The sequence below is a fragment of the Hydra viridissima genome, unplaced genomic scaffold, assembly GCF_058129835.1.
Source record: "Hydra viridissima isolate aposymbiotic clone 2 unplaced genomic scaffold, HvirCarnegie_v1 scaffold_13, whole genome shotgun sequence".
Classification (NCBI taxonomy): Eukaryota; Metazoa; Cnidaria; class Hydrozoa; order Anthoathecata; family Hydridae; genus Hydra; species Hydra viridissima.
Window position 1 is genome coordinate 6,444,766 of NW_028324312.1, and position 27,128 is coordinate 6,471,893.

General features: G+C 29.6%; 3 protein-coding genes across 3 annotated transcripts in view; 1 reads left to right on the top strand and 2 right to left on the bottom strand.

Moving 5' to 3' along the window:
* The first annotated feature begins 2,968 nt into the window (after positions 1 to 2,968).
* Positions 2,969 to 27,128, top strand: part of LOC145194986 (endosome/lysosome-associated apoptosis and autophagy regulator 1-like) — a 36,490-nt gene continuing 12,330 nt past the window's right edge. The window contains exons 1-17 of the mRNA XM_090069940.1: positions 2,969 to 3,617; positions 11,270 to 11,393; positions 19,379 to 19,565; positions 20,306 to 20,384; positions 20,539 to 20,607; positions 20,714 to 20,809; positions 21,001 to 21,139; positions 23,144 to 23,210; positions 23,525 to 23,604; positions 23,910 to 23,998; positions 24,092 to 24,269; positions 24,779 to 24,895; positions 25,026 to 25,219; positions 25,653 to 25,720; positions 25,884 to 25,979; positions 26,250 to 26,327; positions 26,844 to 26,908. Of these exons, the coding sequence (XP_089926066.1) occupies positions 3,522 to 3,617; positions 11,270 to 11,393; positions 19,379 to 19,565; positions 20,306 to 20,384; positions 20,539 to 20,607; positions 20,714 to 20,809; positions 21,001 to 21,139; positions 23,144 to 23,210; positions 23,525 to 23,604; positions 23,910 to 23,998; positions 24,092 to 24,269; positions 24,779 to 24,895; positions 25,026 to 25,219; positions 25,653 to 25,720; positions 25,884 to 25,979; positions 26,250 to 26,327; positions 26,844 to 26,908 (1,822 nt within the window). The 5' untranslated portion in view covers positions 2,969 to 3,521. The remainder of the gene's footprint in view (positions 3,618 to 11,269; positions 11,394 to 19,378; positions 19,566 to 20,305; positions 20,385 to 20,538; positions 20,608 to 20,713; positions 20,810 to 21,000; positions 21,140 to 23,143; positions 23,211 to 23,524; positions 23,605 to 23,909; positions 23,999 to 24,091; positions 24,270 to 24,778; positions 24,896 to 25,025; positions 25,220 to 25,652; positions 25,721 to 25,883; positions 25,980 to 26,249; positions 26,328 to 26,843; positions 26,909 to 27,128) is intronic.
* LOC149880191 (ARL14 effector protein-like) lies at positions 3,928 to 5,948 on the bottom strand. The gene has a single exon (XM_090069944.1). It carries the CDS (start codon positions 4,973 to 4,975, stop codon positions 4,394 to 4,396), a length of 582 nt encoding a protein of 193 aa, XP_089926070.1. The 5' UTR covers positions 4,976 to 5,948; the 3' UTR covers positions 3,928 to 4,393.
* LOC149880192 (uncharacterized) lies at positions 13,257 to 14,996 on the bottom strand. The gene has a single exon (XM_090069943.1). The coding sequence runs from the start codon at positions 13,960 to 13,962 to the stop codon at positions 13,369 to 13,371; it is 594 nt and encodes a 197-aa protein (XP_089926069.1). The 5' UTR covers positions 13,963 to 14,996; the 3' UTR covers positions 13,257 to 13,368.

Consider the following 27,128-nt stretch of genomic DNA (forward strand, 5'->3'; position numbering starts at 1 on the left):
TCCTTGTTTCTTGTGCTTGTATAACAGCAGAGACACTATAAATTATCTCCAAAGAGAATGGACTGAAAGAAAAGATTTGCAGCCAGGGGTCTACAATCTAAAAAATGTTGATCGAGTACCTGTGGAAAAAGTTCTTCTGCCTCCACTTCACATAAAATTGGGTTTTATCAAATAATTTTTCTGGGAAATGGATCACAGTGGGGAAACATTTATGGAGATCCGAACAATATTTACTAAATTATTAAATGCCAGAGTTTTAGCTGATGTGTTTACTGAACCACATGTAAAACAAATATTCGCCATAAACGTTATTGCTAGACAAAAAGTGAAGTGATTTTTAGAATTAGCATGCAAAAATTTATCTTGGAATATCAAAATTTTAAATGTAAAAAGAAATACAAAGGGAACGTTATTTCTGTTGATGCAAACAACTTTATTTATCAGTTTCTAGTGAGATTTTCTTTAACTGAATTTTCTTCAAACTCTTTCCTGTGTGAACATTCATGTTGAAACATTGTTGTGTTGTGTTGAACATTGACAATCATGTCCATACTTTCTGGGTCAAGTGGCTTCTGCCATCACTGATAATTTGACCAAAAAAACAACATTTTGCTGTTTGTTGAGGTTGCAGAAATGCAGAAAATTCTTCTGATATACCAAGCAATCTTTTCTTCAATCTGACTTTGATACAAAATTTGATCAAAAAATGGAAGTGTTTTCTTCAATAACTTGGCTCTTGATTTTATTGAACACGCCCAGCTTCTTTAGCAAGGTACCCTTGCGGAATAGATGAAAAAGATTTTCAACAGCATAAGGTGAAATTTTGTATCAACAATCAGGAAGCCTTTTTTCAATTTCGTCTTAAAGGGCTGTTTAAAACTTGAAACCTTCTCTGTTTTTGGTCTGTTTCTTGAGAATTTCCAGAGTTGCAGGCAGTTTTTACAGCTAATAAATTACCTTTGGAAGAATCAGAAGGCTGGATGAGAGAATTTCTAAAGTATTTTTAATTTCTTCGAATGCTGGCAACACGAGAGCAATAGTTTCAAAGTCATATGGTATAAGAATTATGCAGCTTAGTGAAGAGGCTGGATCTTCTTCTTTGTGGGCGTCCAGAACAACTCGAAGACAAACTGTAGACTTCAATGTCAAAGGCATTTGAGTTCTTGTTTCAACAGGGTATGATTAGTTTCACATACGAATCCCCGCTTCCTTGTAGCGGCGATGAATTGTTTCCACTGTTAATGGACTATGGTTGATATGAGTCAACAAAATTTTTAATCACTCAAGGGATGGCGTAGTTGTGAGTACTTTTTTAAACTCCACCGCTTTGGACACAGTCAGATTAAGTTGATAATAAACGCAGATTTGACTGTTGGTGAACTGAGAGAAAATGCTTTAATGTTTGCTTCCGAATAATATACTCTTGCTGCATCTGGTAGAAGTCTGGGAATCTCTTCAATGATTTTGTCAACTACTTTTAAAATTGCGGCACTTGTGTAACTTTCTTTGAATGCAGCATAACCCACAACAACAGTTTTCTGATTGAAGTCCTTGTCGATGTAATTGAAAGCTTTTGAGATGTACGAACCATTGTTGCAGCTAGTTCACATATCTGTTGTGATTGCTACACCTTCGCATTCGGCAAGATCACCTTCCAGCGTGGAATCTACAGCTTACTTTGCCTAATAGTAAAGAAGAGGAAGTTTGTTCTTGGAAAAAGTTGTTGCGCATTTGCTTGTGAACTTTAGTAAATAACTTGAAGCGAATTTTTGGAGTCCTTCATTCTCTAAAGAGCTGAAAGGTAAATTGGTACAAATGAGCATTTTATTACGTCTTGATTAACCTCTAGCTGACGGTGATCTAACAAGGGTAGTTTCATCTCCATAAATGAAATAGGTTTCATTAATGAACTTTTAGTCATCAATCAAACCTATTTAAACCTGTTTAAATGCAAGCATTGCCCTGAAGTCATAAAACGGTACAACTGCTGAGATGAGGAGTTACGTTGAGAGATAACAACCAATCTTGCAATCAAGTAACGAAAAAAGAGACTGTAAGGAAAAGAAAAAACGACTTGGAAATTAAAGAACTTGCATCGGCAATCGATGAAGTAGAAGAATATAAAAGATAACTAGATGTGTACATCAGTATACAGAACACTTCACTGTAACCTCAAACCAAGTGAAGAAAATTGATAACTGAATCTTCAACGAAGCCTATTTCTTCATTTTATGGAGAACTATTAAAAAATTAAAATTTAACAAATCTAAAAAATTTTTTTTAAAAACTGGAATTTTTTTACGTATTGGAATGTACACTAAGGAAAAAACATATGAAAATTACTTTTATTTATTTAAATATATATATATATATATATATATATATATATATATATATATATATATATATATATATATATATATATATATATATATATATATATATATATATATATATATAGCTTGTTAGCTTGTTTATATATATATATATATATATATATATATATATATATATATAAACAAGCTAATTTCGTAGCGGAATTACTCGTTCGTAATGCAGATGCCTAGTTAAAGATTTGTATCGTACTTTTAAGGGGGATTGGCAAAAGTTTACTTCTTATTACAACAAGGGTGAAGGGGTCAAAAATAATCAAAAAAGACGTAGAGTGATTTATGGACAACTCCTTGCGAAAAAAAACTTATTTTTCAAAAACAGCCAATTATGTATAAATATAAACTTATCAAAAACTTTTTCTAAACGCATAAAGAGTTCTAGTTTAACAAACTTCAAAAAGTTCGATTTACCTTAGAAGACTAATGCAGAAGCTTGTACTTTATTGATTGTTACTTAATATTATACGAAAAATTAAAAGCCGATACTTACTCTAAGCAGTATCCTTTTATATATTTTCTTCAATAATGATGTCACTACAAGTCGTGTATTAAAGTACACGAAGCTATGCCACAAAATCATTTGCGGGATGTTTTGCCTTGGTTTATGTATGATTTTTGCAGCAGCTATACTTAAATGAGGCCCTCTTGCTGTTTTCGGCATGAATTTGAATCCAATTTGTCTGCTGTCTGTCTGTTTGTTTTACTATTTTTTTAAATTTGATTTAAAATCCTGCTTTTAACTGGTTTTCTTAATATTGCAAAGCAATTGAGAGATTAAATATGAATGCAAATTTTAAAATATTGTATGCAAATTTTAAAAAATTTAAATATATGCTTTTTGCTTGGTTAAGATGCAAAAGTGAACTTTCTAAATTATCTCTAGATAACTTTTTTATTCATTGAAAGTATAATATTCAAGATAAGTAAAATATTCAAAAGCTCCCTGTTTTCTATCTTTAGTGTTAAAAAAGTGGTGTTCAGATCCAAAATGTTTTAACCACAGGGATATTCTATCAAGGCTTTGGCTATATGTTTACTTTAATATCTTTTTAATTGTTGTTCATAACTGCATGATAATGTTTTTAACATTTTTAGATTTCCGAACAAGTAACCTTTATAATATCAAAGATGCTATCATCTATCATTTCCAGTTTTATAGTCCTGTTGTTTGTGTCAATTGTTCAAACAGATGAAAGTGCAACTCAATTAAAAAACTGTACAGAGGTAATTTATATATATTTATATATATATATATATATATATATATATATATATATATATATATATATATATATATATATATATATATATATATATATATATATATATATATATATATATATATATATGATAATGTAAAGTATATATTATGTATTGATAGCAATTTATTGTATTTCTTGCAGCATGTTCAACAAATGGACATTATTAACTTGATTATGATTGCTATCCAAAAAAAGTTTTTTTAAGTTTATTTGCAATCAAATTCAACATATAAAAACCAAAAAATCAAATGGATTTTACCAGGTAATGCCTACCAGATATATATCATATGGGGCATTCCATGTCAAGTGGAACCACCCATCTGATATCACTGACTTAGAGTTTGATTGGCTCACATGTTGGGCATATAGACAGAAGAAAAATATGTAAATTTTTTGACTTAGGTCAATTATTTCCTGAGACCTTTCAAAGTTTTGACCTTTTCACTTGACCTTGGTTATTTAAAATGTCATAACCTTTTTGCTATTATGCTTAGGAAGTTGATTTTGGTGGCAAACAGAAGCTCTTGCACAGACAAAAAACTTTGTGTCTATACAAAAAAGTGATAAGTTCAATAGAAAAAAAGTTATTGGTCATTTGGTCATTTGACCCTGGTTGACGGGAAAGGTCAAAGGTCATAATTTTTTTTTTTACACGTTGCTTTTTTTTCTATTATGGATGTCCCATGAAAAAGAGAGAGAGTTGAAAAGTAACAAAAATGCCTTATTTAGCAGTTTTAACTAATAGCAGTACAGTACTGACTGCAGTATAAAATTTACACTATTACCAATGCAATACATATTTGCTAATAATAAATTTGTCTTTTGTCTTCTATATCCTAATTTGTCGCGCCTACTTAAATTTTTGAGTAGAGATATTTCCAATAAAGATACACTCTTATTAAGAACTGTCTTATCAAGGTCTGAACAACTAAAATCTTCTTCAGCAGCTTCATCTTGACTAACTTCTGTGATTTTTTCAAGTTTGAATTCATTCAAACAGTTAGTACAAACTTTTTGACCAGGTTTGATCCTAAGCTGATTTGCTATTGATATGTTGACTTTACACAATCCCTTGATAACTTTTTTCTTGTGGACTTTAAATGGATCACAACAGTATTTTTGAAGTGCTTTATATCTAGAAATAAAGGCTTTTTCATTATGAAAACATATCTCCTCATTTGATTCGAAAGTGTATCTTATCCTTTGAATTAAAACTTCAATATCAGTATCTTTTAGTCTTATTCTTCCTACAATTCTACAATATGACATTTTATCACAATCTTCATTTAAAACTCTTCCCACACAACATTTCTCCGACATTTTTTACTAATCTAAAAATATTAAAATTGAGGGTTAATTATGTAACATTATGATCTAAAATAAAACTTTTTTATATTTTTCCAGTAATAAAATCAGTAAAAATGAATTCTCAAGTACAAATTTGATTAAAACTGTCTAAAATGCAACCAATAAACTATTTATTCATATGACTCTTTCTGCTACACAAAACTTTTTAGTTTTTGGTTCTTGCAATATTAAAAACTAAAATAATAATATCCAAAAAATACTGTGCAGATTTAGATTTTACTACAAACCTTTGAAGCAATTTAAGTATTTTACACTCAAATTATAACCATGTGTAAATTATATCATTATAGTTATATTATATGCATAAAATTAAACAAATATATATTATAAAATCGTATCAAAGAAATTAAGTTAAGACACTGATAATGTTATTTTAGGGAAAACTGATTATATTTATTCAGGGAAAAATCAAAATTATACACCTAAGTCATAGTGCTACAATCATGTCATAATATAGAGTATAGGTCTTTAAATTCTTTTTGGTGATTGTCTATATATGCAACCTTGCCAGTAAAAAATTCATAATTTATTTTAACTGTCTACGCTACTTTCTATGCATACAAAGTGAATGTAATTTATCATATTTTTTTAAAAAAGTGATATTTAAACAGCCTGCTGCAAGTGCTAAAATAAATTTCAACACATAATTTTTTATTTTTTCCACAAGTGGTTACTTGAAGTACACAAAAGTAAAAACAAATTGGCACAGCTTGTCTGTTAGTATTGAACTGTAGCACATTAAAGTTTCCAAAACATTGTCTAATATTGCATTAATTAGCAACTTTGAGGTACAAGAACTCAAAAGTTTTTTAAAACCAGTCCAAAACACCTGCAAAAACAGATAATTTGGGTGAAAAACTATTACCATAAAAAATTTCAGGTGATCTTCTATTTTATTTAAAAATTTATAATCTGTCAAAAATCAAAAAAATCTACTGTAAGCTCCAGATACTCAAATTTTGCCGATTTCGGTCTATATTGATTCAATTATAACTTTTGAACGGTTTGGTGAATCAAGCTGAAATTTCCAGGATTGTGTTTTTTCCACAAAAGCTGTGGGTGGTCAAAATTTGAAATAAAGTGGAGGTGGTACCCTAGGGCACTTTCAAAAATCTAGGTGATTTCATTTGGAATAACCCAGGAGAAAAATTGACCTGGACCATGAGGGTGAAGAAAGTTCATGGTTACTTTTCTTTTTTCTGGATTGCTCTCTAACACACAACCTATCCACCAATGTTCATCATGCTCTACAACCATGTAACCAGTAATTGAACTGAAGTTGAGCTTAACATTGTGACGTAATTTTTTCAATTCTAGACACAGAACTGGAACTATAATCTTGTACTTGAAGTTCATTCGTGGATACTGGTTTAAAGCAATCAAGTTTTTGGGTACCAGGAATCGTTTTATCATTTGAAAATCTTTCTTTCAATATTGTAGATTCGATTTGCCAATCATTTGCAGTGCGATATATTCAAAGGAAATTCCATAGATATTTTCTTTAGCAAAAGTATATAATTGATAAGTCGTCATTATTTGGTCATGGTATAAATGTTGTAAGCTTGCTTTTGCCGCTTCACGTTTAACAGTTCCTCCAACTCCATCACAAGGACCCTTACCATGACTTGTGGCAAAGAAATGCCATTCGGCTGGAATACCAAAGTCCTCTTTGTGATAGCACAGATTTATTAAATTCTTGCAGTTTTTGTATTGAGCTGCACAGCCATCACTAAAATATGTTTTTTTTTAATACCTCAAATTTCACTTTTAAAAAATTAATTAGTTTACGCTGAAAAAAGATGAACTGCAATTGTGTCATGAGTATTTTATTCCAAAAGCAGCACATAACTTCCATGACATAAATTTCCTTCATATTTATAATAAAAAACAAAAGGATGTAAAGTTGCTTGACTATTTGTCCAGTGATACCCTTGTGCTGCATCTTGTATGATAAATGCATAATTTTCTGAAAAATTACCAATGACCAGAAATTCTCTATCGGATAAATCATTTTTCTTCCAGTCTAAATATTTTGCCTGCTCTTGAGCAATAAAATCATGTCAAGTAAGTGTTTTCAATCTCCCTAAAAATCTTTCAATAAATTCATCAGTGGACTGTATAAAGGTTTGAAGCTGGGACCTATCTGTTGTAGTCCACTGTTTATACTTAATTTCTTCAACTCCTTTAATTTCAAAGCATTGCAGCAGCCATTCCTTTAGCATATCAACCCCAGGGCAATTTTTACACTCGCCTAGAGGACATGCTGGCAAGGAAGGATTGAATTGGATTTTAGCTAAAGCATGTTTGTAGTTTTAATAGGGGTTTCTAGTTTATCTTCTAGTTGTAAATCATACGTGATCCATATGTGATCCGACTATCATGAGCTTAACATTTTGATGAATCATACATACACACACAGTGAGTACCACTTGCTCCTGCAAAGACATATTCTTTTGGATGTAGCTCTGCAAACTTCAAAAACCCGATTCTGATATTTGGATACTTTTCTGAAAATAATTGATAGACTGCCTTCAAATTACTTAAAACTAATCTTTCCTGAAAAGGTAGTGATTTCCCTTTTTTTGGATTAGGGGTTGATAAAACACCTTTGGTTATTAAAACTTCTTTTGCTTGAGATACAAATTGATGTGAATAATTGAATTCTCTCATCACTTTTTGATTACTCCATTGAGCAACAAATATTGTCAAAATCATGATCTTTTCACTCTTACTTTGTGTTGATTTATACTTATCCTAGATGACTTTAACAATTTCATCAGCACATATGTTGGAAACTTTTTTTTAGTTGCTTCGTATTCATCATTCTCTGAAGTATCAATGGCAATAGCATCTTAATTAGCTGATAAAAGGTCTAACTTCCTTTTTTTTAAGTTTTTTAAGCTTTTTCTTTTTCTCCAGAATATAACTTTTAAGAGTTTGTAACTTGTGTTTATCCAAGGGTGACTCACCCAATAACGACAAGGATTTATTAAAAATTGAAACTTCTTCTTCCTGGCACTGATAATTTTCATCTCCCTTGTCACTAAAAATTTCTTGAGAACTGGAACTGCCTTGAAAATCTGACTCTGTATTACAATTTGCAGAATTTTCATCATCACGTTTGGGAAGGTAAGCCAGTGATCCTCTTTTGGCAAGTATCACATAATTTTGCTCCAGCCATAAGTTTTGAGGGATACATAGCTACCTGCCAACTAATAACTACCCTTAAGGTTTTATATTGTTTTTTCTCATGGTGTTGGAAAGGATCATAACAATAGTGTTTTCTCTTCTTTAACTCTTTTACTTGTGCTTGAAATGCCATTTTAAATCTAAATTTAATTTGAAAGTTCCTAAAAACTTCTTCCTAAGTTGTCTTGTGACAACTAATTCAATGGAAACAAATTGATTATTTTAATATAAATATATATAGCTTTAAGCCTCATAATTTAATACTGACTTATGTATATAGTATGTATATATAGTATTAGTAATTAAATTACAACCTAGAAAATAAAAGGAAAAAAGGAAATAATAATATATATCTACAATAGGCTATATACAGAAAATGACCTCAAAATATTGCATTTGTGAGGCTGATAAATATTAAATTTTTAGAACCTACTTATACTTTACCATTAATCCCAAAGCTTTTTATGATAATCCCAAAAAGATTTTTTTATGGGGCATCCACAATGGAAAAAAAAGCAATGTGTAAAAAAAAATTATGACCTTTGACCTTTGCCATTGACCAGGGTCAAATGACCAATAACTTTTTTTCTATTGAACGTATCACTTTTTTGTATAGATACAAAGTTTTTCATTTGTGCAAGAGCTTCTGTTTGCCACCAAAATCAACTTCCTAAGTATAATATCAAAAAAGTTACGACATTTTAAATAACCAAGGTCAAGTGAAAAGGCCAAAACTTTGAAAGGTCATATCTCAGGAAATAATTGACCTAAGTCAAAAAAATTTACATATTTTTCTTCTGTCCATATGCCCAATATGTGAACCAATTTTCATCAAAATCCGAGTCGGTGATGTAGGATTAGTGGTTCCATTTGACTTGGAATGCCCCACATGTAAAATTCAAATGTGATATTATTTAATTTTGTGGATGTGTTAATAAATCTTTTTAAAATCTTGTTCAATTATTGTCCTTAGCCTATAATTCTTACTTCTACAATATTCTTTAATTTAATATTCCGTGTTAGTATTGTTTAAAAGAAATTAAACTGTTAGTTGTTATTCAGTATTCAATTTATTAATAAAAGTTACTCAGTCTATCAGAAAGTCATAAGTAGTTTGCAGGCTTTTACAAATTTGCAGCCATTCTATTAAATAAATTGCTAATTAATGAATGATTTATTTTGAGAAAGATCAGTTGATTTTAAATATCAGTCCATTTATCCCTGGGAGTGCTGAACAGTTGTTCACAGGCAACACTGCCAAGAGGTGGAGCTAGAAACTGTCCTGCCAACTGTCTTCACAATGGATTAGGAAAATGAAGCATTCATTCTTTACTAGCCCTGTTGGTTCACACAGGAAAGACTCCAGCTCAACCTCTTCAATAGTTCAACTGTCCCTGTTAGAATCAAGTTCTGATGTCATCTGTGATGCAACAATATAAGCTACTAGTATAAAATACAAAATAGTTGCAACTATAGCAATTTCAGCATCAGCAAACACAGACAGTGATAATGTCAGCAAACGTGCAAAACATGAAAGCATGCAAACATCCATTTGCTAGCAGGTCAAAATGATGTCCCAATAACCTCTGATAGGTTGTTTTCTGGAGGTTCTTCAGCATACTGATCATCACTGAATGTTAATTCTGATGGATGCTGCATTGGGGTAAAAATCATCCTCAGGATTTCTGATGAACTTGTTGATGTGATGTATCTGAATTTGTAGCATGGGTTTAGTGTAGTTGCAATGACATAGTGCTTGGTGGTATAAACATATTGGAACCTCATGACCAGCTCTTACCTCGTTGTATTGTGACCTGATGACTTGGTTACAGTTTCATCAGACTTGAGAAAGACTGGCTAAGCTACAAGAGCTGGTATGACAGAAATAATGCAAGCATTGCTATAACTGAAGTCCTTGGTAAAGGTAGAAAACTGGTCAAGTAGATTTTTTTTTGATTGCCTTTTCAATGAGGAACTACTGATTGCATGATGGTAGCAGTGGATATAGTGAAACTTTAAAGCATATACTATCAATATCTCCCTTAGTGCATTTAACCTCTGAAGCATTTCCTATTTGGAGTTTTGTCTTGTGGCAATATCTTGGATCAGTTTAAGGTTGGAAAAGATCATTTTGAATTATCTGGAGTCTGTCTTACCAAAGATGAATGTCTGAAATGCCCTCCAAGTTTACATGCAATTGCACATACATCAGTCATGATGTGCAAGCTGCATTGTATGGACAAAGCAGCCAAACTGATTAAGCTTCAGGTCACCAAAGGGTTTAACTTATTTGTAGCATTGTCATAGGTTATTAAATGATATTTATTTTGTGATGTATCCCATGTTTCTATCCTTAACTTCCAATATTTACTCAAATTTACAGTGGTATGACTAATCAGTAGTTGGTCAACAGCTCTGATTTGCTATCTTACAATTAAACTGTCCAGTTTTTCAATAAAAAGTCAAGTCCAATGGATATGAATGGATAGTGCGCTGAGAGGACCATGTATCAACAGTGAATGCTAGAGTTGGTCCTGCTTCAACATATATCTTAAGTTTTAATGTAACTTCATCATAGAGTTTTGGCATTAAGGTTTCTGAAAAACATTGTCGTAATGGAAATTAATACTGAAGGCCAAAAGGCTTTATCACTTGATGAAATCCTATATCCTCTTTAATAAAAATGGCTGTAGGTCTATAGCAATTCTTTTAGCAATTCTACAAGTACCAAGTACAGCTATTTTGTGATCCAGGGTTTCATTTGTCCAAAGGTCATTTACAGAATGTTCCTTTGGATGACTTTTGTTGGGTGAAGGCTTTATATTCCACAAGGTGCAATTATAACAGATGCTTAATTAATAGTTTGGTGGAAAATGTTATAATAGTCTTTCCAAAAAAGATGATAGCTTTGCACTTGTTACAATGATTTGCTACTAACACATTCTGTGAATAAATTCTAAATAAAGCTATGATTTTTGGTAGTTGCAACAAAAGCAGCTATTTTCTATGGCTTTTGTGTTTGTTTACATTTATTTTCCTGCATTTTTTTCATTTTAGAAACAGATAAAGTATTCATATACAACTTGTGATGAAAATGGTAACCATTGGAGAGTTCAAGTACCAAGTTCTACGGATTGTTCTCTAAATTCCCCCTCACCTCCAACTTTGGCTTTACCATGTGGTATTTTTAAAAAATTATTCTTATTGTTTTCTTATTTTAAATGTATAAGTAAAGAAAATATTAGTATTCTGTCAACTGGGGGTTAGTATTATAATTTTTTTTTTAAATTTCAGTAGAATTTGAAAAACTCATTCAGTTAATTTCAGCCTCTCTAAGTTTTGGTGAGAACTAATTTTCAAATAGTAAGTTAATTTTTCAAATAAATACATTAGGGTTTTAGTGAAACATAAATAAAAATACGGAACCCTGAATTAACACTGCAATCCAATATCTCCTTCAAGTACTGCAACAGTTCTAAGGTTGATTTTCAATATGGCTTGTATGAAAGAACAGCATCAAGCTAAAATGGCAGATGCTAAATGCCTAAAAAATTAAATTTTACCTTGTTTTGCAAAACTAAGAGAATAAATTTGAAGCACCAGTTTGGCATTTATGTTAAATGTTTCTCCTATTTTCTAGTTGATCAAACTTTTTCTCAATAGTTTTTTCAATGGAACAAAGATGTCATTGTTGATATGAGATATGGTTGTAAGGAATGTCAATCAATTTTTGTTTTTTACAGTGTAAGAACAGTTCAAGTAACATACGCCTAACAAAAAAAAAATTAAATTTAAACTCACCTGCAAAAATATCTTCATCAAACTACTCTGTTTTTGAGTTGTACTTGGCACGAACAGCTTTGCTACCTATCCATAATTTTTGCAGATCCTGACAATATACAGAAAATTTCCTGGCAGATGATGCTACATATATTCATAATTTGCTCAACACGTTTTGCTTTTTAAAAACAATACCAGTTTGTTTTAAGGTTATCACTCAGATTGGTTTCATCATAATGATGTTACTAGAAGGTAATGTCTGATTAAAATAATTTTAGAATGATATTTTAAGAAACTAAAACCTCAATCAACACAAGATAAATTTTGTTTGAAGCAGCTGACTTTATTCAAATAATCTTGACTAAAGTAACACAAATCATCAATTTCAAAAGCTAGGACAGAATCTTCAAGAACAGCAACATTAAAAGCCAGAACTTTTTCTCCATCTTTCAAAAAACTATAGGATGCCAAAAAAGGTACCTTAGTGTATAGATTCTTTATTGCTGCTGTATTCTATCCTGAGAAAGAAAAAATTGACTTTTTAAAATATGTCTCGGAAAAAGTTTCTCCAAGTTAGATTTTTTTCCAAGCTTTTTTTTATTTAATTTGTCTGAAAAACAAAACAAATTTTAATCTACTTAAATCAATTGCAACTTTTTTTTTAATTCTTAGATGAACTACACTGGTGAACAAATTTATTTTTATTTTCTGTTGCATTGGATGTTTTAAATAATTTCTGTCATTTATTTCAAATTGGAAGTCAGTAATTGGCAGCATGCTGAAGTATGTATTCAATTTATTGACTTTTCTAAAAAAAAAATTTTGTGAAAATAGGGTAAAGGAAGGTATGTTCATGATAAATTAACTAGATGTGTAATTACAAAGTCAATTTCAGTAATTTTACTTAATTACTTTAATTGTTTGATGTACATAGAGTAAAGTTACTAGAATCTATGCAGTTTTGGGATTTTAAGTCCTTTGATAAGTTTTTATAAAAGCTCAAAAGTCATTGAGAAAAGTTAGGTAATTTTGTGATGTGATATTTAATTTTGTGATAGTGGTTAGGTAATTTCGTGAATACACAATAATATTTAAATTTTTCTTTATTAATTAAGTATAACATCTGGTATAATATAACAAAAAATATCAACACTTGTTTTGAATTCATAACTATTCAATCAGACTTTAAGTTCATAAAATATAAATATAGTCAGGCTTATAAGTTAACAAAATTATAATAATACTTTCATTACTTTATATTTATATATAAAAAAAATATACTTTTAACATAGGTAGCTTAGAAAATAAAATAACAGACCTACAAAAAACTCTTAATATAATAACTATAATATTAACCATACTTATATCTGATTAACTTATTTTTCTAAATCACATTCTTGTTGACAACATGTATCACACATAAATACTTCACCAATGTCCTCATATGTTTGACAACTCTCATGATAAGGTACTAAACAATAGGAACACTGCACCCATTTTTTTCCATTTTTTTTTTTTACATCACTGTTGTAACTTTTTTTACAAACACCGCACTCCCAATCATCATCTTTTGAAGCATTTTTTTTTTTTTTACTTTTTTTAGAACATACAGGAATAGAATCCTTTGAAGTTAATGGAATAGGTTGATCAGGAGGAGTCAGACACTTTGCACTTGAATCCCTTTTTGGCCTATTAGGGTTAGGTGTGGTTGGCTCTACAGATGGAATAGTTAACAATGTTTGTATAGCAGCATTACTGTGTGGTTGAATTTCTGTACTTTGAATCTCTCTGTTTGTCAATTGAGATGGAGCTATTGCTTCTGGAGGAATGGCATTTTTATTTAAAGGGCAAATGCCACTTTTTTTAAATGCATTTTCTATATTTTTTTTAGAAAAGCTTTTAATAAATGCTGGATTCAATATTGTATGAAAAGTTGTCCGATTTGGTTTTTCTCCAGGATTTTCCCTCATAAAGTCATTTAAGCTAGTGGCCCAGTTTGACTTAAGTGGCTTGTATATTCCTACATCTAGTGGTTGTAATAAATGACTAGTATGAGCTGGCTTTACTGCAAAAATATTTGCAGATTCGTATAGAGAAAGATATTATTATCATTTAACTATATAGTTATATCGTGCTTAAAACAATTTTTAATGTCATTATATTTAATAAAAGAAACATGATTAAAAATGTAAATTCATTTGAGGTGAAAACGTTAAGAAAATGTGTAACTGCGATAAGGAATCATAAGTTATAGGAAGTTAATAAAAAAACAAAAGTTTTACCATTAAATCAAGCATCTTTTCTAGTTTAATATTTAATAAAAATAATTTACTTACCTTAAAACACAAGTCTGGAAATAAAAATGTTGGACAAGTACTCCAAACAAATGTGCTGAACGCACGTTAAATAATGCTAAAGAATGTACAAACTGATAGTAAACAATTGACGTATCACACGCACCCAACGACTATTTGTGAATCGACAGTAGTACCCCGGGGTACCATTTGACGCAATTTCGATGTTTTTGACTAATAGGTATGTTCGCTACAAATGCCGAGCGAAATATCACGAAATTACATATATCACGAACATACCTTCCTTTACCCTACTTATTTCTAAATAATAGTTCTAAAAAGGTAATTATACTTTTGATTTGTTTCAGATCTGATGACATCTTCAATAAGACATACAGAATGTCTTATTGAAGAAGCCGTCATGAGATCTAAAATGATCTCAATGCAGGCTGTTATATTTCTGGCTGTTACACAAAGACAAAATATTATGAAGTTTGTAAAACTTTCTATATATATTCTCTTGTAAACTTCAACTTGGTAACAACAACAAAAAATTGGTCCCACATTCTATGTGCCATAAATTTAAAAATATTCTTCATGACTGAAGAAAAGCAAAAAAATAAAGATTGTCCCCATAGTTTACTGAGACCCAAAGAACTACCTGACTAAATGCTATTTTTGCCTTGTCAGTAAAAAAAAAAAAAAAAAAAAAAAAAGAAGAAGAAAAAAGAAATTAAGAAATCTGATGCAGAAATTGAAGCGATTAAATCAGGTTATGGAAGTACATCTATATTTTATGCTAAAAACTCTAAAGGTCCTCAATCTTATAGTCAAACGAAACTAAATACTTGAACTTTCCAAAAAAACACCATTATTAAAAAAATTATTAGTTTCTAGGTTAAATAAAAAGCACTTCAAAAAATTCATACTTCAGAACAAGGGCCAGACCTTGGTTAACTTTTTTTCAAAAGACGAGTTGTTGGCTTACTTCCAAGATATTCCAGGTAAACCTTGTTTCTCAATTTGGTTTTGCCATTTAAAATCCAACAAAATGGAAACAATATCTTTATAGTTCAAAGCTTCAAGTGCTTTACATTTCAAAGCCTCAAGTGCTTTAAGATAATACCAATATATTTGGTGCTTTCCCATTTGGAATTGCACCAGAAAGAACTTAAAAATCATACTTTAGGAATTCCAGTTAACATTGAAATCCTCTTTTTAGATTCTTAGCATTAGTTATGGACCAAAAAGGAAGTTATGAAAACCTTTTTCACAAATGCAGCTAAACTTTATGTATTTGTGGGTGCTAACCATAATTTGCTTCTTCTTTTTTTATCACTTACAGTTCTCTGACAATATGGCCTTAATGGTATTTAAAAATGGGGAAAATAGGTTTTATAAAACAAAAAAAAACTTCATTTTGCTGTACGTTTATTTAATTGCAGATTTCATTTAGCTTAACACATCATGTTCTCTAAATACAAACTCACAACAATTATCACAAAAGCTGTTAGGAAAATTTTAAATGTTCAGATTCTTTTGAAATACAAACAGAATATGTTATTTTTATAGATATTCTTTAATATTGTTTTAATATCATTTGCATTAATATGAAAACATGAGGGCATACTGAGGTAAGTGTCTCAAGCTTTAGTGCTCATAATTAACTTATTAAAATTATGATTTGTAAATAGCATAAAACTAAAATTCTTGAATTTTCATGCCAGCTAATCAATCAAATGATAGACTGATAGTTTTATTTGAGATAAATTTCATTGAAGCTTGCAGACAGTTAGTCAAAGTCAGTCAAAGTCAGTAGTATAGATTCTTTATTTTTTAGAAGATGAGTAATTCTGAGACAAAACCAACCACAAGAAGAGAAACTGAGTTATGGCAGATAGGTCAAATGTCATCTAATGCTCTCATTTCAACCAAACTGCCATCAAAGAGGGAAGTTATATTTTTTCTATAACAAAGAGGCCACAAAGTAAATAGTGATTTATTGCATTTAATGGGAAGTTATGTTCTGGAAGTCTGTGCTAAAGCATGTATTCCAATAAAATTGAAGAAACATATTGAATATCTTTTTTCTAAATACAACGAAGTTAAGAAAAGCAAGGAGAATAAAGCAAAGCATTCTGAGAGTCTACAGCAGAAAGTAAAAAATTGAAAGGCTGGCTTAGAAGTTCTCTTTGACATTGCTCTTGCCAAAGGCATTAAGAAGATCAGCATTCTAGAGTACCTGGAGTTTTTGCATATCTGTTAACAGTGGTTTTAGAAATAGTACCTCTATTCTCCAGGAACAGAAGCTTGATAAAGATATGATTTGTTTAGCCTGCTACCATCAGACCTTGGAATATCTGGATGTTTAGAGGTCAATTCAAATTGTCAAAAAAAGATAAAAAGAGCATACCTCTTCACAGTTACTTTATATACCTAATCATGGTTTAGAGCACCAACAGCAGTGCTCCCTGTATTAATCTTGTGCATTTTAAGAAGATTGTCAAATACAAGTGGAATCAAGTAGTCTCCAGTATTGCAATCAATAAGTTTTTTGGACATTTATGGTATTTCTTTGAGGAGCTCATTGCACTAGCATTCTTTGATGAAGGTGTCATGAATGACACAATATTTAATAGTGAGTGCCCAGCAAACACCAGGTACACTAAAGTGAATAATTCTTAACCATACAATAGTGAGCTCCATTAGCTTGCAAAACACTGTCACCAAGATTCTATGGAACAACCATAGATTTTTCTCCATCACAATATTACCATAAACTTTTCTAGAAAAAATGTGGAGTTCTGGCCAACAGACAAACCAATCTGTCAATGTCACATTCAGCAGTGTGAGAGTGACCTTGATGGGCAAGTACAGTTGTAAAGAAGTACTGGGCTAAGAAGACCCTTGCAATGAACTAAATAATGATAAAATGTTACAATTTTGGATTAAATGCTTTAATGAGCATAATAGATAAACCTATACACCTACAGGTGTATAGGTTTATCTATTATGCTCATTAAAGCACTAAAATTTTTAAAGCACTAAAAAATTATATTCATGGAATGTTAATATAAAAGTTGAAGATAAATGCTTTTCCCACCTTAACATTCAATTAGGTCTCCTTTTTTTTTTGATCACTGCCTCAAGCCTAGGACGGAAGGACTGGCAGGTGCTTATTATATAGTCCCTTGACATTGAATTCCAAGCACAGATAATTGATGACTTTAGTGTCTTGACACTTAAGTGGGACTTTTCGCAACCACTTATTCTCAACTACACTCCACACACTATAGTCAGGTCAGGGCTGGATGGTGGCCAAAAGTGTTTAGGCCAGAAATTAGCCATATTTTCCTGAAGATATTGTTGAGTTTTTCTGGTTGCATGACAAAATGCATTGTCCTGTTGAAAGATGTAATTGTTTTCTGGGAAGGTCTCCTTCAGCCATGGCAGCACATAACGTTTTAGTAAGCAGATATGCACATCAGAGGTAACTTTTTCTTTCTCTTTTATGTAGATTGGCGGACATTTCTCTCCATTAGAAATGTTGATTCCTTGCATCATGATGGACTGGGGATGCTTGGTGTGACACACAGGTGGTATTTTGTCACCCTTCTGCAAAATATCATTTTACCTTTTGCACACACAGTCAACACAACACTGTTGATGAAGCATGGCTTTTCAGCTGATTTAGAAGCTTCTTTGATTGCTCCAATCTCAAAGTTTTTACCCTTTCTGTCAAAAGTTGGCATGTAGATTGGTCCAAACTGACTGTTCCATATGTTTTTAGAGTTCTTCTGACTTTCCTCTCATCAAGATTGAACAGTTTTGCTGTCTTTCTGATGGGTACAGTAGGATTCTTTTCAACATGCTTTTTAAGGTTTTCTGTGAAATTTTTATCAATTTTTTTGTTCACTGGAGATGGTATTTTGGCTCTCTCAGCACTTTTACATTTTTTCACTTTGTAAAATGTAGTTTTAGATTTTCAAACTTCAGCTCTTTTGGCTTCCATTGTAAAACTTTTAACTGAAATGTTTTTTATTCACAATTTTAACAAAATCTAAGACGTTCACTGAACATTAACCAACAAAAACAAATTTCAGAAGTATTTTACTTGCATCACAAAACCTAACCAAAAATTAGTTTGCGAATTGGTGCCACACCCTGTATAATTTACTTCTTAATTGAACCCAACCACTAAAGAGAGTGTGCCATTGAATAGTAAAGATTTTTTTTTAAAAAAAAACTTTAAGGAACACTAATGTGTATGCATGCATATATGTATGTATGTAGGTATGTATGTATGTATGTATGTATGTATGTATGTATGTATGTATGTATGTATGTATGTATGTATGTATGTATGTATGTATGTATGTATGTATGTATGTATGTGTGTATGTATGTATGTATGTATGTATGTATGTATGTATGTATGTATGTATGTATGCATGCATGCATGTATGTATGTTTGTATGTATAATTTTAAAAATGTCAGGCACATCCCCTCTATTATCTGCTAACTTTAAATTTTTAAAACAAATGTCTACAAAGATATTTTCATATTACAAATTTATAATGGAATTGTATAAATCAACTCAGTATCTATGGTAGCTTAATTTCAGTTCATTTAATGCTTTTGTTGTTTGTGCCATAATCTACAAGATTATTCTTGTTTTCTGTTTTAAATTCAAAGTTTTCTTTTATTAAAATGACATAGTCTTCTATGATTCATTATAATATTACAAAATATCATTTGAATTAGCTCCTAATGGCAAATATTTTTAATATTTAACTTGAAAATATTTCATGGAATGGAAATTGAGATGTCTGAAATTTGTTGTGAATGTTTTTAAATTTAATGTAATAATGTAATGATTGAGACAATTTAATGTAGTAATGATTGAGACAATTTAATGTAGTAATGATTGAGACAATTTAATGTAGTAATGATTGAGACAATTTACTTGATATGTTATATATACTTGATTTTTGATAGAACATTAAAAAATATGAACACAAAATCTTTAATGTTGCACATATGAATTTATTTTTCATGGTTTATGATTTTTACTTTGTTTTAACTTTATAGATTTCTCATGTGATCCTGGACAGTTTTTAGATATAAATTCACAGAAATGCTTAAATTGTCCAGAGGGGATGTACTCTTCTGGTGATATTAAAAGATATTCTACGTGGTCTTCTCTTCCAGAAGGTTTTACAACAAGAGGTTCTGATGGTGATGATCAGTCCTCAAACCCAGACAGTCCATGTGCCAAGTAATACTTCTAAATATCAAATTTACTTTAAATTTTTTTTTGTAAATTTATCTTGTAAATTTACTTTGTAAATTTATCTTGTAAATTTGAGTTTTTAAATCAAAGTAAGGGTTGATGTTTTCGAGGAGAGCACAAAAAAAAAAGGAGTATTTCACAATAATGTATTTTATGATCTTTAACCATTATCCTCTATTCTTTTTAAATTATTTATTATTTACTTACCAGACTATTTATTTAGCAGCAACAGAACACAAGATTAAAAGGAAAAGTATAAATAACTTTTCCTTTTAATCTCATATTCTGTTGCTGCTTAAATAGACATTAGATGTTAACATAGAGTTCAAATTTCTATGTGCCGAGAGTTTTTTCACACCAATATTGCACAACTTATTCTCACAAACATTCCCACAAACATCCCCACATCAATGTTAACTGAAATCTGAAATATTAATCTTAACTTAATGAATTCCAGTGATTTACTACATTGCTTGTGGGTTCACTGAGCTTTTTCTTACTTCTTATTCTTCAGCTTGTTCAAACTACACTTGGTATTTCATCAATTCTGTCTTAACCATGTTGATTGAAAGCTTTTTCTGACCTTATTTTACAGTGCTCGTGTATTGATATAAAAGCTTTAGTATATTAATTACTTTTAATCACATTTAGATATTCATTTTAACATTTTTATAAAAGCATTATGCATATTGTTGTTAAAGCTTTAAAATTTTGATTTTCTCAAGTGCTGGCTGGTCTACAAGAGGAGACTATATTGAGTCAAATGGATCATCTTGTAAATCTATCTTGACATATGAAGTCAATGTAAGTTTTTTTTCCATGTTACTCTTGTAAGTGGATTATTGCACATCTTTTTTTTTTTTTTTTTTCAAAATTATAGTAAACATTTCTGATAAAAAATTTCTCAATTTCCATCAGAAATCTACCTTTTTATGTTAAATTAATTGGTTTTTTTCAGCTGGTAAAGCCTGGAAATATATCATTTTCTGTCAAGTCTGGAGATGAAGCTTCTTTTCTTCATGTATACGTAAGTGTGGAACTAATGTTGTGTATTATAACAAATGAAGTGTGTTTTATTCAACTTACATGTAAATATAAATTACATAAAAATATAAGCAAACTTTCTGGTTAAGGTGAAAGGTTCTGTATGTTGGAATAATTACCAAGATTTTTCGTTAGAAGAGCAAGACAGATACATCTCTCTAACAAGAAATTGGGTGTCATATAAAGTTAGTATTTTGGCTTCTTCAGTTTTACTTCAATTCTACTTCTTTACTTTTGGTGTTTTTTTTTACTTCAATTTAGTTATGATTAAATATTTAGTTATGATTAAAACAATTATAAATAAATTTTACTTAAAGTAGATTAAAAAGTTTTAAAGTTTTTATACCTTTCAACATTTTCCCCAATATCTTTGTAGCTAAGATTGCAGAAAGGCCTAAACACAGTCTTTTTTGCTGCTGCATATTTTGCAAGTATGTTCCAGCAAGACAATCCTGAAGACCAGTATGCAAGTGACTCTGAGAAAACAGTGATGATAAAGGATATATTAGTGGAAGGTTAGGTTTATCAAGTTTTTAACAAAAAATAATAACTATGATAAATTGATAAATTACATTACTTTGAAAAAAGAAAATATTTTTTAGCTAAAAGTTGCTGTTTTCATTACCCTGAGGATCTGTCAAATAATTGACATTTCTCTAAAGTTTTATTTAGACAGTGTATGGGTGTGAAATTTTACTTAAATTTAGTAAGCAGAAATTTTGAAATTTTGTGTCTCGTAACATATTTATTCACTTTATTGTTTTTAAAATATTTTCCATTTACAAAAATTGTTAAAACTTAGATTTTACTTTTATAGTTTGCTAAACTAAAAAGAAAATTTGGAAGCAACAAAATATGTCAAAACAAATCCTTTTCAAATTTATAAATATAATTTTTTATGTTGACTAATACTGCAATTTTATTTTAAAGATCTTCATCATAGCTCCTGGTTTTCTCTTTTATGATTGGTCTAATTGTAGGACTGGTATTCCTGCTTATTTAGAAAAAAAAAGACTTGTTTCTTAAAATAAAATGACAGGCCTTTTCCATTTCAGCTGAAATTTAATAAATTTAATTTTCATATTTCACTTGGATATATTAAATTTCCTGACCAGAAATATTTATTTTTTTCCACTTTCTTTTTTTACAAGGTTATATTGCTTTATCATTTATTATTGTACACCACTTATCATTGTATAAAAAAAAAATAACTGAATAAAAACAAGCAAGCTAAAGTGAAGGCTACTTAATACAAGAATCCAAAGACTCTAATTCTTTGTCCATCCCAAAATAAACTCAATTGGATTCAAATCTGATGATTGAACTTGCATAATTTTTTTTCCATTATCTTTTATCCAAGCTTTGATTGTAAGCTTTGATATGTAAGTTGAGTGAACTGGAACCATATCTTTTTTAAACGGCCATTATTCATTTCAATCAATCAGCATGTCTGCAAATATGCTGAATGATTAAAAACAATATTGGTGCTACTTTTTGAGATGGCAGAGAACCATGCAGTTCTACATCGGTGTGTAAGTTGATTAAACCCTTATAGATATTACATCAATCTACTTTATTAACACTCCCTACATTATCTTGCTACCTTGGTACCACAAAGTGATTGCTATTCTTTTCAGATTAAATCTTTACCTTAGTTTTTTAAGCCTATTTCTGGCTGTCATTAGTTTTCTAATGACAACATAATCACCAAGAGTTTTTTCCTAACTAAAATGTTTCTATTTAAAGTTTTTCCTAACTAAAATGTTTCTAACTGTATTTAAAAAAAACAACAAGTTTTTCACAGTTTTTGTTGAAGGTTTTGGTAAGCTCTTGATAACTTGGATTGACTCTTACTTGACAAAAAATGAAAATAATCTTGTGCTCTTTGGTTGTTTTTTTTTTTTTTTATCTTCTAGGTCATGAATGAAACTTGATGCTACCTGTCATTTAAAATGTTCTTAAAGTATTTCAACAGTTTATTAAAATTAAAGTCTATTTGCTGTTTCTCTCTTCCTGATCCTCAGGTCATCTTTTATACCTAATATCTGCCACTTTGTTACTTTGTTTACTGCTTTTTGACCCATTTTTATCCTAACTTCAAGATCTTTTTAAAATCTTTAAAAAATCTTAAATGTGACTGGTTCTCATTAGGTGATTTATGCAATCCTTAAATTAGTTTGAGGAAAAAAAAAAAGGAAATTGATTAATATTTTTGGCACCATTTTTTTTTGCTAATTCGAATTTGTTCTACAGATATAATTATGAAGGGAAGAAGGTGTGTGTGTGTGTGTTTTATAGTTCTTGTGCAATAATAATATTTAATGCTATTTATTTATAATTTTAATTAGAAAAATATACTTTAAATGGATTAAAGTTTATGTTAAATTTGAGTCCTTTATAATTGAAATCTCATAAGGATGTGATCGTTTGTCATGTCACATTTGCATGTTAATTGCGTAGCATTTTGTAACATTCTTATTGTAGTATCTTTGATAACAATTTTACTATTGCTTGTTTAGGCTTTGCATTCTCTAATGAGTGTGAAAGATGTGAACCAGGTACATTCAGTCGAGAAGGAGCAAGTTTGTAAGATTTCTTAGCAATTAAGCAGCCTGACTTTTGTTTATTTTACTATTAACTTATTTATGATCTTATAGTTTACAAAATCTTTTAAATAAGGAAGGTTTTTTTATTTTTTGTTTTACATTAAGAATTAAAAAGCTTTTTTTTTTTAAAAAAAAAAAAGTTTGTGTATTTAGTTTTAGTAATTTCAATTTTTTACCTTTTTGCCCAAAAGAAAAAAAAATTGTATCCTGAAAAAGCTTGCAAGTTTTAAATCTAGAATTAATGTAAAAAATAACCTTGTGAGTTTTTGCAAATACTTTTTTTGATCAATTTAGTTGTCAGAGTTGCGAAGCAAATACTTTTTCAAAAGGCGGTTTAGGTGTCTGTGAGAAGTGTAAAGAGGAGGAATATTCATGTAAGTCCACCAGCTAATTACATTTTTCTGCATGAATTATTACATGATATATTTTTCATTACATGATATACTTTGATGGTTTATAAACCAACCAAACATTTTCTTTTTTCTATTTTGAGATTTTCCAAATATTTTGAGGGTTTCAGGCAATAACATGTAAAAGTTTTTAGGAAAAAAGGCGGAGGCTGCCTATTACAGATGATACATGAGATTTGCTTTTTTCTCTTTTTACCCAAAATAAAAATAACTAGAGCATAATCTTAAATTTCTTTTCAATTTTTTCTTTTATGATTTTTTATGTTCAGTTCCAAAGGCACAGAAATGTCTTCCAAGAAATCCTTGCCAGCAGACTGATTATGAAGAGTATTGGGAGCAATGTGATGCTGAAGGGAAAGTAGGATATAGATTTTTAAGTTTTTTTTATGAATTTTTTTATTTTTATGTTATTTTTATTTATCCCAAATCTCTTTGTGCTTTTTTGCTTTAGACTCGCAAAGTTTACCGATGGATTGAACCTAAAATTTGTAGCTCAACTAATTCTAATTCAGTCAAATTGCCTGAACCAACTGAAAAAGTTGAATGTCCACCTTGTAACCCTGGTTTCTATAACAATGGCTCAGATTGTTTTGTTTGTCCTAAAAATACTTTTAGTAATGGCAGGGGAGGTATGCTTTTTAGTAATGGCAGGGGGAGGTTTGTTTTTCATACTAGTAAATAAAAAGATGTTTTGTTAAAAAAATTCCTTGTTTTTTTTTTTTTTTTTTTGTAAAAGTTTTCTAAAAAAAGTTTTATGTCCAATAAAAAAAATGTCTGATATGAAATTTAAAAATAAGTTGTTGAACTTTAAAAAATATCAAATGAAGTTTTTTATTCAACTTCAATATTTGCACTTTGGATTGCAGTTCTCTAAAAGTTAAATTTTTTTAACTTTACTATTTTCTATAACAAAAATTTTCGTTACTAAAATGAAATATAAATTTCGTCACTAAATAATTTATATCAACAAAATTATCATTATTACTTTTTTATGAGTGTTGCAAGATTTGAAATTTTGGAATTTTTTTTTAGGTTTTTACATTAACTATTACTTATTTTATTTATAATGGTAAAAATAATATTTACTAAAAATTGTTTGTGTGATTTTGTTTTAATCTTTTAGAACTTTTTTTTTAAGACTGCAAACCATGTCCACCAAAAACAAAGGGGAAACCAGGTCTACATTTTCGATTTTGGGACCAGCTTCCTTCAAGTGGGCCTATGCACTTATTTTGTTTGGCTGATCGTAGATTTGGTAAGTTATATTTTAACTCAAGTGTAAATATGAAGAATAAAATAACTAATTAATTGAGTGTATGTAGTGACTACTTCAACCCAAAGAATTTTAAAATAGTAGAGACTATTGATAAAAAGCTCTAATTTAGAGGATGGCTGTCGCACTTCAACAGGGTGGTCTGTTTCTGGCTCATATATTTCCACTGGTATTGGACATTCAGATGATGCACAACTGGTGATGTATATCAGTGTGACTGCATTCACTGAGGATACATCAACTTTCACAATGACATTTGAACAAAGTTGTCTAGGTGATGAAAGTTGTCGAACAAAGTTCCAGGAGGTAAATATCTTTTGTAAATTCTCAAGTTTTTTTTTTTTTTTTGCATTTTTATAATCCGGAGAGGAAAAAAATGATTTCAGTTATTTTTCAAATCATGATAAGAAAAAAGTAATTAATTTACTAAAAAACCTCCATTTAAGCACATCATAATAAGTTAATGTCTTTTTGAGGTAAATCTAATTTTTGGTGCAATTGTTTTAAAGTTATATAATTAGGCAATTTTTAACAAAAAATCGAAGATCATTAAAATATAGTTTTACCCTAATTTTTACTGTCAAATGTTGTTAAACTGTTATTGCACTATTATTTCACTGATACTGCCCTATTATTGAAATTGCTTCTAGGAAGAACCAATACGTACACTTTTAATGATTTTTTTTTTTTTTTTTTTTTTTTTTTTTTTTTTATTGTTGTTAAATTTTTTTTTTTTAAGGTTGATGCAGGTCACGCAGAACATGATATCCTTACTTTTGAAGGGAGTCTACCTAAAAGGAGTTTTTCGTGAGTACGATTTCATTCAAATCATTTAAATGTTTTCTCAAAAGGTAACAATAAATTCTTTGTTTTTTTTATAAAACTAATTTGAATTGACTTAATTTTTGCAAATCAAAATTGCCATGAACAATATAAAAATGTGTAAGTCTTTAGTTTCTCTGTGATATAGACATAGCAGGCATTCTCGTAATGGTGTGATGTACAGAATTGTTTTTGAAAAGAAGTACAATCCAAATCAGCAAACATTCAAGTCTCAAATGTCAAGGTCCTTTTCTTATTGTTCTGTTTTAATTTTTAAGAAATCTTTGTTTGTTCAACAGTTTTCTGGTGCTTTCAGTTTACCAAAACATATATATCCACCAGTTGTAGTTGGCTGTTTTAACACTTACTTACATCTGGCAGATGTAAGTTTGTACTCCAGTTAGTTTTTTTTAAAAGGGGTTAACTTTAGAAATAATTGTTTTAAAATAATATTTTGGATTTAATTTTACATAGTTGTTTTAATAACAATATTAAATTTACTTTTTGTTTATAGGTTACAGATTTACAGTATTGACATAACAAATGTCGAAAATGGTGGGACAGAAACATGTGAACCATGTGAAACAGGAAGGTAAAAGAAATATTCTCTTGCTGTAATTCATGATTGACAGTGAATTCATTAGGCTATTTTTAGTGCATTTGGCAGAGGGTTTGTACATTGCATGAAATATTTTGCGATTCTATTAACTTTGATATGTAGCATAGAATGATCCCAAACAAAAGAGTTAAAACCAAAAGAGCATTTTAAAAAGTTTCTTTGCAACATTTAAAAATTTTTCAATTTGTTTTTTTCTCATTGAATTTTTTCTAGTTGTTTCTTTTTACATTTTTCTTAAAATACTTTCTCTAACTAAACCAGTCATAAATTTCTGGCAAAAGTTTCAAATGTTGCTGATGAATTTTTAAAACTTTCCAGTAATTCACAATTTAATTTTATACTAAATTACTTTGATTTAAGGCTATAGGAATCCATTTCACATTTGACATATTCTTATTTATTCAAAGTATTATTATTGCTTTTTTGCATTTTTTTGTAAATAAACTTTTGAATTCTAAACAAAACTCATATTTTGAGGATTGAATTTAGTGATTGTATCTCCTGCAGACCTGGACATTATATAGAGTCTGAAAAATGTATCCCTTGTCCAGAAAGTAAGTCTATTGTAATTTAAGTAAATTAAATGCATTTTGCATTTGAAAGTTGTTTTTTTTTAATTTTTACTTAATATCATTTATTTAAAATTGATCTTCAATAATTACTTTAAGTTAAAATATTTATTTTGAATTAAAAATAATTTCAGGTTTTTTTTGTATAATATTATAAAATTTTTAATAGTGTTTTTGTGTGTGTGTGTGTATATCTAATTAAAAC

Excerpts from the sequence above, each read along its gene's own strand:
- LOC149880191 (XM_090069944.1), bottom strand. The coding sequence starts at position 4,975 with ATGTCGGAGAAATGTTGTGTGGGAAGAGTTTTAAATGAAGATTGTGAT.
- LOC149880192 (XM_090069943.1), bottom strand. The coding sequence starts at position 13,962 with ATGAGGGAAAATCCTGGAGAAAAACCAAATCGGACAACTTTTCATACA.